Source organism: Rhopalosiphum maidis, chromosome 3 (assembly GCF_003676215.2).
Source record: "Rhopalosiphum maidis isolate BTI-1 chromosome 3, ASM367621v3, whole genome shotgun sequence".
NCBI lineage: Eukaryota > Metazoa > Arthropoda > Insecta > Hemiptera > Aphididae > Rhopalosiphum > Rhopalosiphum maidis.
The window spans coordinates 72,712,241-72,732,387 of NC_040879.1; the positions used below are offsets into that span (position 1 = coordinate 72,712,241).

At 25.6% G+C, this 20,147-nt stretch overlaps 2 protein-coding genes and 1 pseudogene across 5 annotated transcripts; 1 reads left to right on the forward strand and 2 right to left on the reverse strand.

Annotated features, from left to right (window-relative positions):
* Positions 1–441: 441 nt before the first annotated feature.
* Positions 442–8,694, reverse strand: LOC113557018 (chaoptin-like). 4 transcript variants are annotated; one of them, XM_026962290.1, is made up of 15 exons: positions 8,539–8,694; positions 6,686–6,752; positions 6,184–6,466; positions 5,881–6,050; positions 5,440–5,795; positions 5,106–5,352; positions 4,730–4,984; positions 3,919–4,533; positions 3,636–3,819; positions 2,710–2,810; positions 2,441–2,636; positions 1,989–2,246; positions 1,653–1,881; positions 997–1,162; positions 442–915 (listed from the first exon to the last, which is right to left on the reverse strand). In XM_026962290.1, the coding sequence occupies exons 3-15, from the start codon at positions 6,452–6,454 to the stop codon at positions 727–729; spliced, it is 3,237 nt and encodes a 1,078-aa protein (XP_026818091.1). In that variant the 5' UTR covers positions 6,455–6,466; positions 6,686–6,752; positions 8,539–8,694; the 3' UTR covers positions 442–726. The 4 variants fall into 4 exon arrangements, with proteins under 4 accessions (XP_026818091.1, XP_026818090.1, XP_026818092.1 ...); XM_026962289.1 differs by having other exon boundaries at positions 6,595–6,752; XM_026962291.1 differs by lacking the exon at positions 6,686–6,752 and adding an exon at positions 7,026–7,108.
* A 2,694-nt stretch (positions 8,695–11,388) lies between these two features.
* LOC113557375 (transcription termination factor, mitochondrial-like) lies at positions 11,389–14,301 on the reverse strand. The gene is made up of 6 exons (XM_026962856.1): positions 14,038–14,301; positions 13,585–13,763; positions 12,436–12,532; positions 12,027–12,177; positions 11,720–11,966; positions 11,389–11,653 (listed from the first exon to the last, which is right to left on the reverse strand). Exons 1-6 carry the CDS (start codon positions 14,264–14,266, stop codon positions 11,525–11,527), a joined length of 1,032 nt encoding a protein of 343 aa, XP_026818657.1. The 5' UTR covers positions 14,267–14,301; the 3' UTR covers positions 11,389–11,524.
* Positions 14,302–15,491: 1,190 nt separating this feature from the next.
* On the forward strand, positions 15,492–19,799 carry LOC113556586 (annotated as a pseudogene).
* Positions 19,800–20,147: the final 348 nt, after the last annotated feature.

The following is a 20,147-nucleotide window of genomic DNA, read 5'->3' on the forward strand; positions in this document are numbered from 1 at the left end:
ATCTATTGATTTTAATGTATCATAATTTATTGTAAGCTCAACTAAAAATATTGTAATACTAAATCATAGATTAAGTACATAATTTAAGTAATGATATAAAACAAATAATTTTAGATATGAAATATTTTAAAGAAGTTCATATACTTGTAATTCAGTAGTATTTTTAGGAGACCTCACAATCATTATATTTGGATTAAATAAGTTGCTACATGATACATAGTAGGTAATTGGTTGGGGAGAAGACTTGTAGCATTTGCATATTTGTTTTGCACAGTCACAAAAATAGCAGAGTACAAAACAAATACACTTCACGCTTTCACACAGCTAGTTTTGAAATTTTATTTTGCATATAAATGCATATTTTGAGTCATTTTTGTTTTTAGGGCATATTTTACATTTTTATATGCAATATTATACTTTTTGAGACATATTTAACTTAAATCAATTTTTTTCACACTGACATTTTTATTTCAAATAATACAGTTTGTCATTTGTTATTTATCGCAATAGCTTAATACCTTGATCATATAATTTGTAGGTGTTGTTGCTTATTTTTCTATTTTTGTAAAACAAATTTAATAATAATATATAAAAAGATGTTATGTTTATTGATGCATTGAAAATAATTCCATGCAGATATACATATTATTAAAACAATGAGTATTGATACGTAGCAAACATGATTACTGACTAGTGTGCTGCTTTCTATCAATAGAAAAAATTATGCTATGGTTTTAAACTTTTAACCATTGATAATATCAACATTGAATAAAACAAATATATATTTTTAGAATTCTGTTTTGCGTTATTTAGTGCTAATGGACCTAATTCCCCGATATCCATACATTGTCCTTTTTTCATTTGTCTCTCATTACCAAAACTATCTTTTGGTATTATACACAAATTTGTTGAATCCTAGAAACAGTCCAAATAATTTAATTTTAATATATTAAAATAAACTATATGGTTAATCATTATGTATAAATAGTTCTTTACTTTAATGAAAGCAGCTTTAATAGTTTGAGATCGCAAATTATAAGGAATCAATCTTGAAGAACTCCTTTCTTCTAATTTATTACCACCAGTAAATATAACAAAATCAGCAATGTCTTCTTTATTTTGAAGTACAAACCAGTCAATTTTTATGTAACTACTTCCAGACCTGAAATTGTATTTCAATATTTCTACTTGAACTAATATATTTTTTTAACCATTATAAATCAGTATTAAAGTTTAAATTTAAAAAAAAACTACATTTTTTTTTGATAATTTTAAACGTAACCATATAGGTTGATAAATTATTCAAAAAGAACAGCTTTATTTGAATAAAAACATTTCAAACATTTTAAAGTGTATTTAATTTATCTCGCTTATTTCAATTTTTAAATATCTACAAAAAGTAACAAATTATTTGATTTTAAGTTAATAAGTTATAAGTAATTTTAAGTAAGGTTCAAACTTCAAAGTATAATACAAATTATCCATTGATAAAACATAAAAATCATGACTTTATTTTTTGAAGCAACCCATCCCTTAATTATTGATTTATTATGAGCACCAATATTATTATAATAACAATAAAAAGATAAAAACAATATGATTTCTACTAAATGCAATAACTATTTAAAAATTCCATTGCTAATAATATTTACCTTTTTATCTGTCTAAATTTTACATCTGGTGTTACAACAAATGTATCATCCTCATCTTCTATAGGTATATCACAAATCAATTCATTCTCACCTAAATCTGATACATAAGATACTTCTGATGTTAATAACTGCACACATGTTATATTATCCCATTGTGGATCTGGATTAAGTTTAGAGTTGAGCATTCTTTTTATGGGAATCAATGAACAATCACATTCAATAGGATTACCTAAATACATGTATAATTTATTAATTATTAAATTGTATTCAGTTTGTTTAATTATAAAGTAGGTAAGATTTTTATTAATATTAAGTACAACTAGGTATATCACTTACCTTTAAATGAAATTGAAGTTCCTTTAGTTACAATTTTGGCCAATTCAGGCGGAAAATTATTAAATAGGTTATTTTCTACATTGAAATCTTTTAATTTTGGAACGAAACTTACAATTTCTTTTGAAAGTTTTGTTAATTTATTGTTGGACATCAACAATACAGACATATTTTTAGGCATATTACCTACTTTTTTCATTGATTCCAAATTATTGAATGATAAGTCCAATACGTTTAATGATGTTAAGTTTCCAAGTACGCCTAAAATATAAGTATGTATTGTATTTTAATTATTAATATACATAGATACTGCCATACTGGGTAAGTACTAGTTAGTTATTTACTAACACTAATAAGTACTTATTCAATTGTATGAGTTGTTAACATATATGTGTATAACAATGTTAATCTTATTGTTTAGAAGTTATTTTATAATCTGTATAATATTATATTACCTGGCCGTATTTCATCAATAGAATTATGACTTAAGTTAAGATATTTAACTTTGTGCGTTCCAACTGTTATGTCATTGGTTATAATTGGTATTTCATTGTAGCTTATGTCAATTGATTCTAAGTAACTAGGTGTGTACATATGGTTTGGAAATGATTTTTTGGTGAAAAATGAAAACTGATTATGACTTAAATTCAACTGTAAATATTTAAATTTATCAAGGATTACTGCACTAAGTAAGTAGTTCAAATGAATAGTATTAATTACTTACATATTTAAGAGAAAGACAGTCATCTAATAAACTATTTGTTTTGTTGTCCAAAGAATGTAACAGATTGTGTGACACATCCAAAGTTGTCAATGATACCAAACCTACATATTATAAAAACAAATAAAATATAACAAATACAATGATTTATTATGAACAGTTAATTCAAGTATCTGCTAGCATTATTTTTTTTTTATGAAATAATAGTAGATTTGAATTATAATGTAATTATATATGTTTTATATTCTAATGCAATAATTCCAATGACTAATGGTCTATTAAAAAAAAAATTTTTTTTTACATAATACATATTTTTACATTATTACAATAATATGTAATTTTTTATTTTTGTGTCTGTTTACACCATTAACTTTGAGGGTGGTTTGTAATACCAAAAAGATTTTACATGACTATTGACTACATAAATTTAGAGATTTAAAATACATATGCTTGAAATTCTTATACATTTAAATATTTAATCAGTAAACAATGATGCTTGCTTGTTATTTTGTTTTAACTCAAAACTATAATTCAAGAAGATTTAATTTAAATTAGGAAGGTACTGTATATTATTAATCGTTAATTAAATTACTTTAAATAGTAATAGTTTGTGAATGTAATTGTCATAAAATATACTTAGGTAAGTAGTAATATACTGACAGACGGTTTTTTGCTTATATAATCGTTTTTTGTATGCAATAATAAATTTACTGAATTCAAATTTAATACATGTATTATAGTGACTTACTTGATGTTAAGGTACACGTGACTCCTATTAGTCCTATTGTGCAACAAAATGATTAACTGTTTTTCCCCCTTTATTAAATTAATTTTTTTTTGTATTCAAATTAAATATCTAGAAATCACAATTTATTTTTGGATTTTCAAATTAATTAACCAACTAATTCATAATTATAATACCTACTGACCTTTAAAAGCACCATTGGGTATCTCAGTTAAACTGTTTTCAGTTAGATTTAATAATTGTAATTGCAATAGCCCATCAAAAGCCTGAGATTCGACTTGAGTGATATTATTTTGTGACAGATCCAGATAAAACACTACAGGTAATATTCCAAAAGCTTTTGTACTGAGATGTGTAATACTGTTACCCTAAAAATGTTGTGTAAAATAGGTACTTATATATAAGTATGTAGTGTTGGTAGGTACTTAAACAAAATAGATATCTAATAGCATTCAATATGATATTACTCTTAATGACAGATGTCTTGTTGAAACTAGTTGGCTTAGCGCTTCAGCTGGTGGTATTGTGATAGAATTATAATCCAAAATTAAGCTTTGCAAAGACAATAGTTTTGAAAACGATCCGCCGTTCAAACTATCGCCTAACATATTGTAACTTAAATCCAGCGAGAGAAGTGCGTTCATCGATGGCCAGGCTCGGTCAGGTCCAATATCTTTAATAATATTATGACTTACCACCAGACTTGACAGTGATATCGGTATGGTTGGTATTTGCGTGATATTATTATGTCTTAAATCCAAGTGACTCAACGATGACATTTTGACAAATGTCGCAGCATTAATTTTTTTTATTGAATTCTTATTCAAATACAGTTCGAGTACAGTTGGTAGAGTGCCAAATGTCGTGGACTTTAAGTCTTCCAGTGCGTTGTGGCTGAGGTTGATGGATCGTAAACTGAGAAGCGACTGGAATACGGAGGGGCTTATGGATTTTATACGATTGTAGCTGAAATCCAATGTATGTAGTTCGTAAAGCTTTGGAAATGTACCTTTAGGTATCACCTTAATGTTGTTGTGTGTCACATTCAAGATTTTAATGCCCGCCATGTTGGTAACTGGTACCTGTAATAATTATATACTTTTAAATCGTCAAATATTAAAGCGAATTTCGCTTATTAGGTGTCTAGTCATATTAAACATTAAAAATACACAAATAATATATTTTTTATATAATTTTGTATAAATAATACTTTTATTATGAATTATCATTAGCATATTAATAATTCAAATAAAACGAATTAAATGGACTCGACATTACCTGAGACATATCCGTAAGGTTATTATAAGACAATTGCCACACTGTAGCATATGTATTATTGTCAAACGCAGTGCTTGGTATATTTGATATTGAATTGTACGACATGTCTAACATCGTAATGTTAGCACAGTTTTCAAATGCTCCGCTATCGATTTCCGATATATTGTTTTTTGACAAATTTATTCGAACCAAATAAAGATTTTTGAACGATAGCTTTTCAATTTTGGTAATTTGGTTTTCAGATACATCGATGATCTAGAATATTAAATTATATTACCCACATTTATTCAAAATATAATTTACAATTTACACAGCTATAATAAAATAAAATAAACTTATAATATATAGGTAATAATTATACATTTCATAAACATACTTCAACGTAATTTTGACCAGAAAACATTTGATAGTCGATAATCTGCATACGATTTCTAGCCAAATCTATAGTACCTATTCTTGTCATTGACGCAAATGTCCCTCGATCGACTTGAGCAATTTCATTGTCACTAAGATATAATCTTCGAAGAAAACGCATACCACGAAATAACTCGGAATCTAATCTTGTCAGTTTGTTGTGACTCAAGTTTAAAACCCGTAGTAATGTATTTCTTGCAAATGATCCCCTTTAAAAATAAATATACAGTTATTAATTAAAAAGGTAACATAAAATTAATTAGATGATTTATTGCTAAAATAAATTATAATAAAACCTTGTAACAGATGGTAATGAATTATTAGCCAAGTTAATCGACACAAGCTTCGTTAAATCACCAAAATGGGACGATTCTATTTTAGAAATATTATTGTTAGAAATGTCCAATGTTTCTAAGTCTCTCAACCCTTTAAACTGATTTTTTTGAAGCGTTCCCAATTCATTGCCTTGAAGATCGAGGTATTTTAACTTTTTACAGGGACCTAATGAATCAGGAGACAGAGACGTTAATTTTCCATTTGTTATGTATAATTTTTCCAAACGGGTTGGCAATTGACTAGAAGCAAATGAGTTTGTTGGTATATTAAATATTGCATGTTTGTCCAATCTCAGTACTTTTAAATTGCCCAATATCTGTAATACAAGTTTAATTGAAATGTGTATGTTGTTTCATTGAAAAAATAGATATGGCTAGTATTAATAAAAATAATTTACTTACTTTCAATGGACCAGAAGGAAATTCGGCCAGTTTGGAGTTTACGATGTGTAATTCAGAAAGCGTGTGATTAATTCCAAAAAATAAGTCATCGTCCAGTAATCTTATTGGCGTATCTTGTATGATCAATCTGTTTACAGAAATCGAGTAAAATATGTCTCCAAATAAACGACCTTTATAAACATATTATACACATCATAAATATACACAACACAATATAATAGTAGATGCTAATATTATCTATTATAATAAATCATTCATATATATATAATTATAATATAATAGGTATACTATAATTGGCTTTACCAATATTGCACGATGAGATAGTCAAGTTGTCTACGACTACGTCGCCAAGTGATGCAACGTTGGAAAAACCAACGGATAGTGAGGCCAAGTTGCTGTTCTCACAGTCTAACGCTAATCCGTTGTCAGACTCTGCTACGCAACGACAGGGGTGCAACGCCAGCTCAGGCAAACTGCCTATTTTCGGACACCTATACTTGGGTCCTGGTTCAGTGTATTCAGCATTGATGCAGTAAACGTAGAGAATCAAAATGAGAAATATGCGATTCGCCATATTTTTAAATGACTAGAAAACAATAATTTTTACTATTATTAATTTAAATTTTAGAATAAACTACCTAATGAATTAGTAGGTGCCTATATAATATTATATATTTTAAATTTAATTCGTTGCAAAAATGTAAGAGTATTTACCCTGAGTCTTTGTACAATTTTCAGTAGATAGGTATTTCATATATTTTATTCTACTACACTACAAATATATTTAATATTTATAAATATTTACTAGTCTTTAGAGTTCAATCATCTTGTATCTATTTGATATATATTATACACATGACATGTATAAATACCTACAATTTACAAAATAATAAGATTACAACAAAAGTTTTTTCTTCTTAAAAGCGATATATCAAGTATAAAATGAATAAAGTGCCACTTTTGTTACTTTGGGTTTATTACTTGGGTAGATACCTACTAGATAATCATTAAATTCGTATTGGTTGTAAAACAAATAATATTAAGTTACAGGTAAAATTCTTCAATAAATTAAATAAGTAAATAAAACCTTTTGTTAATACTTTTATTGAAAAATAAAAAAAGGGTGAAAAAATATAACTATTTACTCTGCTATACAGTAGCCAGTAGGTGTCCAGTATATTTCGTCATTAAGTAAATCACTCCAGTAATGTATAATGTATACATATACCTATGGTAAATAAAAATTATTTTAATAATAACTCGTTATACATATTAAAAATTAATTTGAGCTAATAGGTACTGTCTGTTAGCCTAAATACCTATATTATAAAGTAATTTATATTACTAATAAAATATACTACAAAAATATAAGCTTAAAATTAATATATATATTAAATGCCATAATGAATCACAATAAAATATAATATCTATTAAATGCGTAAAAATTTTCGTTTTGTCCATATTTTTGTTTGTTTTTCTAGGTTGTTTTGAAAAATACTGATTTGACAAAATTGACTTCTCAAAAATCTTAGAAAATCCAATTGTCTATCAGAAAACACCATCAAAGTTGAAGATCAAAAATTTTTTTTTACATTATATTATGTATTTGTGTGTACAAAAAAACAACACATACACAGACATATCGTAAAATCAATAAATATATAAACTCAACGTTCCACGCTCAAATGACCTACCTTTATTTTAAAGTAAAAGAGGTGCCTGTACTGGCTGTAAGTACTTAAATGAGTTGAAAAACTGAGTTCAAATGATCTATAATTTTATTAGGGTATACATTTGCACTTGTGTTAAGACTGGCGATAGTTTTTTAACCTCGTTTATTTGGCTATCAAGTGAAATTTATGAATATAATAAAAATTTCCTAAATATCTGTTTGACTGCATTTAATATTTATAAAACATGAACATAATATGACTATTAAAATGCTGACTTATAATTTTTATATATTATACCACCGTTATGTTATAGGTAGGTTATTACTATAAAAATAAAACATATTAATTATTACTAAAAGCTAATATAATTTTTATTTTTTAGTGTTATTAATTATTAATCATTAAAAATGTATAATAGGTACCTATACATAACCATGGATATATTTTCAAATAGTCTTTAACTTCCAATACGGACATACGGACATATATGGTTAATAATTATTGTATGATTATACTATTATTTAAATACGTTCCTAATCTAATGAAGTAATAAATAATAATATATTATACGTACCTAGTTGAAATTTAAGTGAGTAGGTATAATTTGGAAAAAATATACCAAACTATTATTTTTGTATTTGGTAGCTGAATAACATTACTTTCCTTATATAGACTTATTATTGTTTAGAATATTTAGTAAGCTGTTCCATCCTAGCTGATGCTTAGTGAATACATAAATTGCTAAATTTATAATCAAAGTTAGGTCGTAATGTCGTATACTCGAACCTAAGTAATTTAGGTAGGTATATATTTCACCATATAATGAGTCTATTTACGCCTTTTGTCTAGGCATTGTTATGTCGTGTTTATCGTAACTAGTATCTTAACTCTGTATAATTTATAAATACAAATATAGTATAATATAACTATAGGACATAACTTATAGTCATTTTTATAATAATTATTCATGTTTCATAACACTTACTTGTAATATTTCACTTTACAACGACTACGTTATTCGTCATTTTTTCGTTCGTGCAGAATTATCAATATGTTTTCCGTAGAGAGGCTTTGCATTGTCACCTATGAAAGTTATTATAAACGGTACATGTATTCATTTCTTGAACGCAATAGACTACTGCAGTATCTACTACTCAACAGTGGTTCACATGATGCTCATATGCATAGTAGGGGTAATGTCCTCGGAAGGAGAAAACACTACTATAGAATTTAGTGCGTTCAATTCCCTTTCACTGTGTGCTATGAATCATAATAAATACTACACCGACCATAGTAATAATATAAATTAACTGATAAAAGAAAAAAATCATTGACATGATTAAAATCAAAAAATGTCTGCAATAATTTATAAGTTTTTACAAATATCTACTGGGTAATAAAAAAAAATTTCTGAGCTCATTCGTCACTGTATTTAATAGATGTATTAAATTCTTATACATCGTTGTATGCAAAGAAAAATTATTCTGAGCGTAGACGATTTACCTATGTTTTTAAGGATATTTTATTTTATTATATACCTATTTATTTATTGTTTAATGCAATATATTTTTCTAATTATAGCACAGTAGATTGAATTATTTTGATACATAGGTATAGACGGTATAGTTATATCTGCTGTTGCCTGTAAGTATCTTATAGGTCAATACTTAACTAACGTTTATAATTATAATATATATTTTTTAATAATAATGAAATAACAAAAGAGGTAGACTGGATAGTGAATACATCTTTATTTTACGTTCAACGTTGTAAGTGTTAATAATGTCGTTAAAATATGAACTTAAATTGCTTAAAAAAATGTTTGTGACTTATTATTTACGTTAAAATTTTTTTTTAATTTTCAGTAAAAAAAACCTTAAATGTTAAATTAAAAATGTGTACGAATTTTTAACATCAAAATGGTTAATTTGCAGATTTCGTTTTAAAAAAAATTAGAATTTGAAACACGTATTTAAATAAAAATAACTTATGAAGAAACTTTTATCAAAATGCTAAGATGTTTTTCTACAGCTATATTTAGAAATAAAAAGAAACAGTTTTTTCAACTTGGTGTAATAATTATACATTTCATGAAGTGGATATTTTTTCACTATAATTTCATATTGTGTAATTTTTTTTATCAAATGGCCATCCACTTAGTGAAACAAAATATAATATTATACTGCCATTGGTTGTAATATTACATAATATACTATATTTCACAATATTTATATTATTATATTATTATTAACAATATTATATTTTAACTTTTAAGTATATTATATTAAATATTCGAATTCATTTAAAATTTTGTTAGATTTGGTGGAACAAAATTTAATTTACAATCATTATTCATTGTAATTTTATTAGTTTATTTTAATTTCTGCTTTACGACCAGGCATTTATAATTGTATTGCTGTAGGTAAAATTGAGGGGCTCCAAATGTTAGAAAAATTGAGAGTACTTAATTGATACGCTACTTCAGTAACGCATTTACATTGACATAAATAAACAAATTAAGTATTAATTTCTGATAATTTAATATTAATTTAAATTTTCCATCAGGAACTGACTGAAAATTAATCAAATCAACTTGGTCTCTTTCATTAAAGTCTTTTGTTACAATAGGTTGATGTAAAACCACAAACTTACGATTAGCACCTATTGGCTATTTTACAGTTACAAGCGTTCCATATTGTTATGCAAGTTTCCACATCTGGTCTAGGACTGGCATATTTATTAATAAAAGCAGTATAATTATATAATTATAATATTATATTTTGTTTCACCAACTACCAAGGAAATAATGGTATAAAGGATACTAATTTCATGAAATTTTTAATTACTTCACAAAGTGGAAAAAACGGTTTCCATTTCATGAACTGGATAACTTATCATGAAATGAACAATTTAGATTTTTCTTCTTTTATATTATTATTTCCTACGTACTATGTACTAATGTACTACTTATACGCGTTAAACTAACCCTGTAGCGATAATGATCTCATTAGTCATTTCTCATAATTTAATAACAGCGATAATATCTGATAACATTTTAAACACAGGCTCACAGTGGAAACATAGTCCTTTTAATCGAGCCTACATACATAATATTATATATAAAGTATTGTGTCTATAAATAATAAGATAAGCTATAATAAAGTATAAACATAAACATGTCATTGACCATTTCGACTAAATAAACATTACTTTGCTACAAATAAAATAAAATAAAATTATAATGGTAATATAGTATTTAGTATTGACAAAATTTTTAAAATTTAATAGCTCAATAGATCATAATATCACAAAATATTACATTATAATTTAATGCATACTGCATAACTTAAGCAAAAACAAAAAAAATAATAAAAAGCCAATGGTGGGGATCTGACCCCCACATCACCCCTTGTATACGTCACTGTCATTGATTATAAATACTATATAATATACTAGTATTTATAATCAATGATATTATCTATTAAAGAAAGATCATATTATTTTCAAACTTTCATGGATGAGACTTTGCAAGGGCAATAATTATAATGTATTTAATACACATTAATGTATTGGTCATTGTCTTCAGGTAGTAGGATATAAAAAAATAGTTGAATAATGTAATCTATTACAACATTTGTCTGTGTTTTTGCTTGTATTAAGATTTTTGTATAAAAAAATTAATGTTTTTTTTAATAAAATGCATTGTATACTTTAGTGTTGTCATTTTACACAAAAAAATATGGTTGTTATGAATACCATAAATAGTATTTTTAAAAAAAATTTAAACGGTTCACTGATTCTATATTATATGATAATAATAATAATAATAATATAATTAAAAATGGATAATTAATAATTATCTCAACAAAGTGTTTAATTAAAATATTATTTGTTGTTACAATGTAAATTGCATGGATAATTATAGGCATGAAGGTATACATACATTATACTTCTTAGGTTAATACAACATTTTATATATTATATCCTTTAGTGTTTTTCAAAATTAATTTATTAACTAATTCTTGATAAGTTGTTTTATTTTTACATAAAGCAGTCAAAGTAGGTTCAGCACCAAGGTCTCTCAACTCAGTTAATCGTTCCTGGAAATTAAATATAAATTAAATTTATTTATCCTTAAGTCAATTTAATAAGTTTTAAAAACTAACCTGCAAAGTAGAAATACTGTGAGTAAATACACGCGGAGTACTCAATATATGTGTAGATCTGAATCCTTCTTTGAGAAGAAAATCTAATATTTCTTTCAATTTAGTAGGACTAACTCTCAATGTTGTAGGATATTTTGAACTAATATAACGTATAGTTTTCTCTGGTACTTTAAGTCTTTTAGCTAAATATTGTGCAGTAGAATCTTTATTGAGAACTACTCTATTTTCTTGTTTTATCTCTATAGTCCTAAAAAATATAAATATATTGGATTAACTAAATTCTATATTAATTAATATTCAATGATACCTTTCAAATACTTCAGGTTTACATCGTAACATCCAAGGCTTAATTGGTAAATTTGCTCTTTTAGTAAGAGAAATTCTGTGATTTATTTGATCAATGCTGTACATAAATATCCAAGTATCTTTCCAAATATCATTTTTATTGACACTATTTTCTTAAAAAAAAAAATATATATATAAGCCACAAATTAAATTTCAAATTATAAAAAATTGCTTTCAATACATAACTTTCTGAAAATTATTATTTTAAAATGTATTTTGAGTTATAATATTTAAGTACTTGTATTTTTGATTAAAAATATTAGTACAAAATGTATAAAGCTTTATATTATAAATTATTAATACGAAAACTTGATAAATTAAAAATCATGATTAATTTTTTATTTTTGTATAAAATAAAATTAATTAATTACCGATTAAAATATGATATATGTGGTTGAGAGTTATAAAGTCCCGTGTAAATAAAAATTTGTAATGCATCAAATGGTAACATACTTCTTGAGGATTTTTCTAAAAGTACAAATTAATTATTCATCACTGATATTTCTATTGTTGTAGTTCTTATTTTATTTATTTTTCATATAAAATTATCAGAACAGAAGTTAGGTATTCTTTTGAATACAATTTTAAAAAGTAATAACAATTATTAATTAAATTTCAACTTATACTAAATAATAAAAAATAAAATCATTATTTTCTAAATTTTACCAAATTAAATATGTAATAATATATCACCTAATCATCAGGCTATATGGCCTCTCAAGCCTTAGCTGTAAACATTGAATCTGTATTGTAAGCTATTTGAACTGTATATTTTAAACAAAATAGTTTTAAAAAAAAGTTCAATTTTCAATTCTTACGATAAATTTTAGAAAAATTCTAATTTTTAATTGAGTTATCAACAACTTAAGAAAAACTTTAAATTAAATTTTCAAAAATTTATAAAAAAATAAAAACAAAAAAATCAAATGTATCAAATGTCTACTACTTAAAAAGATAAAGTATTTTTTAAATTTAATCGTATCAATAAAATTATAATATAAACATAAACATTTAATAAAAATGTTTACACTAATTTATTAATTTATTTTTGAGTTACACCAAAAATAACAATATTGATTTTGACAAAAACTGGTAACGTGTAAAATTTCCTATTTTTTCTTAATTTTTAATTTTTTTTAAATACTGAAATACTTTTAAAACCCTAAAGTATTAACTAATTTCAATTTGCTACCAGTAATTACTCTCAAAGTTGAAATTTAAAGCATGTTTTTTGACATTTTGAACTTCAAAGTATCATCAGCTATAAAAAAAAATGTATATGTATCATAGTAAAATAAATACATGTATAGCTCAGTATTTTAAAGTAAAACTAAATTATTTTATAAATTGATATAAAATTCATATATCAACCAATATATTTTTTTTTATTATTATTATTATAAAGTGTTCCTGACAGAGGCATCTAACTTATTGATAATATTAAATTAACATTTTAGCAGTTTACCAATTGATAATGCATAAAATCATTTACTATCAATATAAAATGTATATATTCAAACCTCAAAAGTAGATGCAAAATAATAGACTCTGTTTCCATATGGCACAATTTTTGATTCTAAGTGAGTTTTTTTAGTAAGATATACAAGTTTTGTCATAGGCATTTGGAGGAGTACAAACAAATCATCCATTTTTTTAGGATTCCATTTTTTAAGTAATGTCAGTCCAGCACTTAAATGATCTAGAAAAAAAACAATCAAAATCATCATAAGCATTTTTTCATAATACTATTGAACTAAAATAGTTATAATAGTATTGGAAATAAAACACATCTAAAATCCTTTGTTGTGTGTAAATTATACAAAGACAATTAAAATCACTGCTCTAAATCCACTTAATCATAATTTTTAAAAAAAAAAACATTAAACTGGAATTGTTTAATTCCAATTTCGGATAGAAAAAAAACTAACAATTTATTATTTCTTAGGTGGCTAATATTTCAACATTTTACTTACTAAAATTAATTTTAAAAATCCATTCATTACTAAGAACTGCATTAGAAGTAAGTCCATGTTTAATACATTCATTGAATTTCTCTTTATCATTAGCATTACAATTAATTTTAAATTTAACTTCATCTTGAATAGAAAATTTTTGCTTTTTATCAATCATTGAACTTAAATATTTTCTTAATTTAATAGTATTTAAATATTTTAATGGTTTAAACATATTTGAGATAAACATCTTGTTGTACTGTATTGATAACTAAAATTAAAAGAAATATAATTAGAGCATTGTAAAAATAGAAACAAAGTAAACTGAAATAATTGTGCAAAATATAACAACAGCATAAAGATACATGAACATTGAAAACCAAATTGAAACCAAATAAATGAAATTCAGCTTAGTGGCTTGTACTCTCGTTATTGTAATCGTATCATAAAAATCATGATAACAATATAAGCATCATATTATTATATACAACAACCAACAGTTAAATTTGCGACGGTACGCCTCACGCATGCGCATATTAAACATCAATGTCAGAGACTCGGCAGTCGGCGCTTATTATGTGCTTCAAATTATCGGGCCTCATCCATAATATATGATCTAAGAATCTAAGATTCTAACTTCTTAGATAAATATAATTTACAGCTGAGTTAATGAGTTTATAGTTTATTTAATAAAAAAAATAACGGCGGTTGTAGATTACACTGCGGTAGGTACCTCCTATAGGGCTATAGATAATAACGAATTGAATATCCTATCAACTAATTCTACATACTATATAATTTAATATTTATACGTAGATACATAAATATTATAGATATATAAAAATACATATAAATCGTAATATTTAAGTATTAATACAAGCACTAGGTGTGTTGTCTACTCATTGTGATTTTATGTCGAAAAAAAATGAAAGTGAAATAAAATAAAACAAGCGAAGTTACTAAATTGGCAAAATGCCGTCTGTGTTGTGACATAATATATTATAAATAATATTGGTTAATTTTTCAACAGCGTTGAAAGGTCTAGAATTAAACAAACATTTTACATTTACGCTTATTTATAAGAAATGAAAATATACTAAGTAGTATGAGACGGTTGTAAGACTATACTAATTAGTAGTTAATATTTGGTTCTATCACTGCCCACTGGATAGCTCCTTCTCCTCTTTCCTTGTTTATAATATTATTGTTGTATACTTTCTCTTATATTTTTTAGTTAGAACAGCCACACAGAATATTGTAGCAATTTTGGTGGGACGAAAAGATTTTACGAACATCGGTGTACTATTATCTATATAATATTATTATTGTATCCAAATACCACTACTACGTTCATATCGTCAACCGTGCAAACGATAACAAACATCTACCGTTTGGTATGCTATCGGTTATCACTTTTTATATGTTCCCTTGGCCTCATCACCTACCACCTTATATAATATCTCCATGGTGATGCGTGATGATGGGAAGCGTCGGGAGCAGCAGCAGCATCTGCTATCCGTGTGCGTACTTTGTTTACAATACATTTTTTGTGTCTATAAATTGTTGTTCGCTGGTCGAGTTTAAAAGGAAATTTTATTTTACATTTCTACATCATAATAATCGTATACCTCGTAATACTCGCAAAACAGAATTTTTTTTTAATTAGGTATAAGTGACATAACATATTATTGCGTCGACATACTTAATTTACAACTGTTCTCTATTTCGTACTTATTATTTTCGTCATTATTGTTCATTATTAATTTCAATACAATTATTACCCTTATTACTACAATTTTCTTTTTAATTTACAAGCTTTTCGTTCTCATTTTTAATACCTATCATAACACTAAATATTTGTGTTCGTGCTCCGCATTTTCGATTTACGTTCTTTATTGTCTTGTTGTAAAACAAAATCGTTCGAAATGTTCAAATTGGATTCAGTTCAGATGCCTCAACAACTCAGTCAGGCCGCTCACGATCGTGAAAAAGTATTTCAATGGATTGTTGAATTGTGCAATACAGAAACCAGAGAAAATGCACTTTCTGAGCTCAGGTAACAAAGTCTTTTGTCATTAAAGATTTGCATTATAAAATTCTTACACAGTGCTGTACTGTTATACATTATTGTAGACTCGTAATTGAGCCTGAACATTTCTTAAACAATATTATGTTTTGCAAAATGTTAGGTTGTAATTTTTTTAGTTGTTCAAAATTATATTGATAATGCTAGGTATACGCTAGGGCAACATTAAAATTGAGTTTACTCGTACTATGAAATATATTTTTTAAAACAATGAATAAAAGCAATTTGTAAAATAAAATTTATATCTACTTATAATACTTTGAAAAAACTAAATTATATTGATAATATAATATAATATTGTCCATTCGAAATTGAAATATAATATAAAAGGTAAATGTTACGAGAGGTCCGGAGGACCTCGAGTTGTGTCTTGTGCGACCGAAGCCACTATATACTTATGTTACTTTTAACTGACCCCCGAGCCTGGCGTCCGTAGCCGGTAGGCAAAAAGAGGTCTCTCGAATTTGGCGATCGGAGCCAGCAGGCGAAACGAGTTACTAAAATAAATACTTATATTATCATATTTCATAGAGAAATTTAAGTCTATAACTTAGTTAAGTTAAGTTTATTTTCTTGACCAATAAATTCTGATTGCACCATCATTCTTAACTCGTTAAAGTTCATAAGTTACAAAAAAAAAAAAAACATCAATATTCGTAGTAGACGCAGTAAACTAGAGTGAGCACATAAGTAACGCAAAATTGCTAACTTCCCAATGCCATAACTTCGAATCTACGTCTGACGACCGACAAATTCTGATTGAACCATTATGCTTAATAGTTAATATAAGTAAGTTCAAAAAAAAAAAATCAATAAATTTGCATGGGGTGGTAAAGTACATTTGTTCCTAAAGTATAAATTAAAAAATTGTAACTACTTATCAAAAACAAAAATATAATACCTACTTTATTATTTTTCAGCTCAAGACGTGATATATCCATGATCTTGGTCCAATGATTTGGACATACAACAGGCACTTATAGCAGCATTATTGTTTGAAATTGTGTCTACTTATCAGTTTGTAACCCTCCAACTATGTCACTTCAACAAGTGACTCGTCTTTGCAATGCTCTGGCACTCTTACAGTTGTGTAGGTGCTCACCCTGATACACGTTCTCAGATTCCTTAAGCCACGACTACCTCTTTTACATGTATCCATTTCTACATATGCCAACAAATGTCGTAATTTTGTAACATCTAGACTTACAAGTTTGGGTGTGATTGGTGCTTTAGTGAAGGTAAATAATAAATTACATAATAACTGTGTTTATTTAGGTACTTATAAAAATGTATAGTAGATACTTTGAAAAAAAATCTACTTTATTTATAATAAATGCTACTCGAGATGATACTTTATTTGAGTGTAATATTCATTTTTAATTTTATTATAACAAGATAAAACAATGGTGAATTATTTGTAATTCCTATTAAGTTAGGTCTAATTTTTTTAAATATTTTACTTTAATTCACTATAAATTACAAACCAAGTCTTACTTATACATTTAAAATTATCAAGCAATGATTTTCTAATACAGTTGTAAATACTGAAAGTAGTATGTTACAGGTTTTTATTTTTATTTCTACTGATTATAAATATATTTTAACTAATTTTAAGTATTGCTATTATGTTAACAGACAGATATTGTGTTTGTGTCACAAAGATAGTTAGTTTTTTTTCTTATGAACTTTGTAATTAATTTATAGTACAATAAAACTTTACTTAGTTATATCCTATAAAGATTAGATTACTTGTAGTCAGTATCACTTAAATTTTCCATTTAAAAATAAAAACAAAAACAGTATTTATAAAAATGAAACAGTACTTTTTTTAGAACTGTTATGTTATATTAGAATAGAATTGTTAATAACTCATGTAAGATGCTTGTTTTATTATTAGAAATACAAATGATTTTAGAAATATAACCTATTTAAAAACTGTTGAACAGTAGCATTTCAACGGTATAAGGCAAAAAATTGGGCCATAAAATATCATAATTAGTTTCTGTCATTAATTATTATAACGATTTGAAAAAATTGTTTTTGTTTAGGCTTTGTTTATTTATTATTTTAATCTTCTTAACATCAATAAAAATTACTTGCCAACCCCTGTTCTAGTTATTTTTACTATCTATAAGTATTACTGCTGAGGCTGTTTAGGCTCAAGCCTAGGGCGGCAAATTTTAACGGTCAAAACAAAATAGCTTTTTTTCTTTAGGTGGTAAATTTATTTCAACCTTTATCGGCAGCAAAAACCTTAATCCGGCCATCCCTGATCTGTTATATATTTTCTGTTATAATTACTATTTGTTAAAGGACATTTTGTTCATTATATTTATAATAAATACTATAATTATTAATTCAATAAAATTTACATAATAGGTAATTACAAATTATTACTCAAATTAGACAGTTAATATTACGCAAAAGATACGTTAACAAATGGGTATGGATCACATTAGCCAGCTATTATACTTACAATCAGATGTTAACATTTTTTTTTTTAAATTATGGTGTTTAATTTTATTTATATATTCTTTTACATTATTCAGACAGAAGAACAAGAAGTTATTACTTTCCTTCTAACAACTGAAATTATTCCATTGTGTCTACGTATTATGGAAACTGGTTTTGAGTTAACTAAAACATTATCAACTTTTATACTGCAAAAAATACTTATGGATGACAATGGTCTAAGTTACATTTGTCAAACATATGATCGGTTTTCTCATGTTGCTCTCATACTTGTGAGTATTTTTTTTATAATATCAACAAAAATTTTTATTATTTTTTCATTGGATTTTCAGGGGAAAATGGTCTTGGCACTTGAAAGAGAACCGTCTACTAGACTACTGAGACATGTTGTGGGATGTTATGTTCGTTTGTCGGAAAACTCAAGGTATAAAAATAATTATATATTTTTTTTAATAATAAATATGTGGATTAATTTTTAAAAATAATCACTTGAGTACATTGTAACATACATCACAATATAAAACGACATTCTTTGAGTTTATATTTTTCATATTTTTTTGAAGAATCAATTTGTATATCTAGTATATATTCATCTTAAAAGGTTAGATTTATTTTATCACAAAAATATTTTTCTGTAGGTGTGCATTATATAGTAACTAAATTACTATCCAATAATAAACACATGTCTTCAAATTAAGAATTTACTTAAATTTTATAGTACATCATAAAGTTCTGTACAGTAAAGAAGATGAAATGAATAATTATTTTCATTTTTTAGTCTAAAATGGTTGTGTTTGTAACTTAACTTACTATGAACTACATAATATTAAATAAATTGATTAATAAAAAAAATCAATATTTTTTTCAGAGCTCGTGAAGCACTCCGGCAATGTTTACCTGATCAACTAAAAGATATGTCAACTTTTTCTGATTGTCTTGCCAGAGACCAGACAATTGCTGCTTGGTTGTTATTGTTGAAAAATAATTTGGAGTCTGTTATGCCTATTGACGTATCTCCTGGTGTTCCATCACTTGTCAAACCATAATATAATAGCTTTTAAAATGTCTATTTTCAAACAAAACTCACATGTCTTTTGATATATCATATCAATTTGATATAAATTAGTAGCGAATGACAATGTACTTATCTCTCGACTTTTATGTGTTACTTGGGTGGGGAGGGGTTTAAATAATAATAATAAAGTAACTTGAGTCTGACTTATTATTATTTTTTTATTTTTATTTAAGTTAAAACATTTAAAGCAATTACCTTTCTAATAATAAAAATAATAATAATAACAAGAACAATAATAATGTTTATTATTTAGTATTATATAATTATACTATTATTTTATTAAATATTACTGTCTCAATTGTCTTAATGATCTGCTTATGAATTTTAAGAGATATCAGTATAATTATTTTCCGTTTGTTAACTTTTATTTATAAAATAAGTAAATGTTAACCTATTGGTCAGTTTTCAATTCATAAAATTAATTAAAATTGAAATTAAATTTTGATTATTTGAGTACAATAATTTAATATAATTTAACAATATTGCATAAATTCTTAG